This window comes from Galeopterus variegatus, unplaced genomic scaffold (genome assembly GCF_000696425.1).
Source record: "Galeopterus variegatus unplaced genomic scaffold, G_variegatus-3.0.2 Scaffold4144, whole genome shotgun sequence".
Classification (NCBI taxonomy): domain Eukaryota; kingdom Metazoa; phylum Chordata; class Mammalia; order Dermoptera; family Cynocephalidae; genus Galeopterus; species Galeopterus variegatus.
Window position 1 is genome coordinate 11103 of NW_007730255.1, and position 1002 is coordinate 12104.

The 1002-nt window shown below is 52.1% G+C and overlaps 2 protein-coding genes across 2 annotated transcripts in view; one reads left to right on the forward strand and one right to left on the reverse strand.

Annotated features, from left to right (window-relative positions):
• Positions 1-665: 665 nt before the first annotated feature.
• The window catches only part of BCAT1 (branched chain amino-acid transaminase 1, cytosolic), a 67293-nt gene continuing 66956 nt past the window's right edge, over positions 666-1002 (forward strand). The window contains exon 1 of the mRNA XM_008586830.1: positions 666-790. The gene's annotated coding sequence lies outside the window, so the exon portion shown is untranslated. The remainder of the gene's footprint in view (positions 791-1002) is intronic.
• Positions 780-1002, reverse strand: part of LOC103602431 (serine/arginine repetitive matrix protein 3) — a 1701-nt gene continuing 1478 nt past the window's right edge. The window contains 4 exon segments of the mRNA XM_008586831.1: positions 780-823; positions 826-855; positions 858-924; positions 926-1002. Coding sequence (XP_008585053.1) covers positions 780-823; positions 826-855; positions 858-924; positions 926-1002 — 218 coding nt within the window.

The following is a 1002-nucleotide window of genomic DNA, read 5'->3' on the forward strand; positions in this document are numbered from 1 at the left end:
GGCTCTTTGGTCTTTGGAGCTTGGGACCCCACCCCAGCACAAAAGGTTTTTCTACGCCTTGTAAAAAGGGTTGGGAGGAAGGGAGAAATGAACGTTTTCTGAGTTGATAAGATTAGAGCTGTATTGTCCCTCGCTCTATGAAATCAGTTCTAAAACCAGACTGGATTTAACCGCTTTCACCCAGAATAAACTACCCTTCCCTCCTTTCTAAGATCAAGTCAGCCCCAGTCACCACTTCCTATTAATTTGAAAACCAAGAAGGCTCATAATTTAGCCTGACGTTGCCCTGAGAGAACACAGCTGAGGAGACAATAGCTATTCCAGTCTTCCTTTTCCTTGTCTTTTTCTAATGTCAGTTTCCCAGTCCTCTTTCCAAATATTGCTGTCACGAGCGCACATCAGAAAACTATCAAAACAGTATGACCGGGAGCTCTTGAAGTTCTGTTTTGCCTGAAAACGATGAATGGCACCGAGATCTGTGGGCAGAAACAGTTCATGGCAGGTGCGAGCCCGGTAGCCCCATAACTACTGGAGTTATAAATCCGACGTGGGTAGGCGGTGCAAAGAAATCTAAAAACCGGATTCACGCTCTCCCCCTTCAGTTTGTACATGGGGGTCGCTGGCGGACAAAAGCCGACGTATTATTGCCAATGTCCAGCTGCAAACTCCAGAGGGCAGAAACTGCCTTTCGTCAGTTTGATCTGGAGGCGATGGAAAAGCTGCGCTAATGTAATTCCCCTGCGGCTTCCTTCGCCTTGCCCGAGGGCCGTCCGGGCGGTTCACTCAGAGGGTAAGTAAATAAGGATGCTCGAGAAAATCCGCACTTGGAAAGACGCTCGCTCGCGGCGCGCATCTCGGGCCGCCGCAGGAGACCTCGGTGGCAGGGACAACGGCTTTAGTTTCGGCGTCTGCAGACCGGGAGGGACCGAGACGAGTGGAGGCTCCTCCCCTCGGGATGCTGGAGGGGCTGCGTCGTTCCCTGCGCCTGGCCCTGGCGCGCGG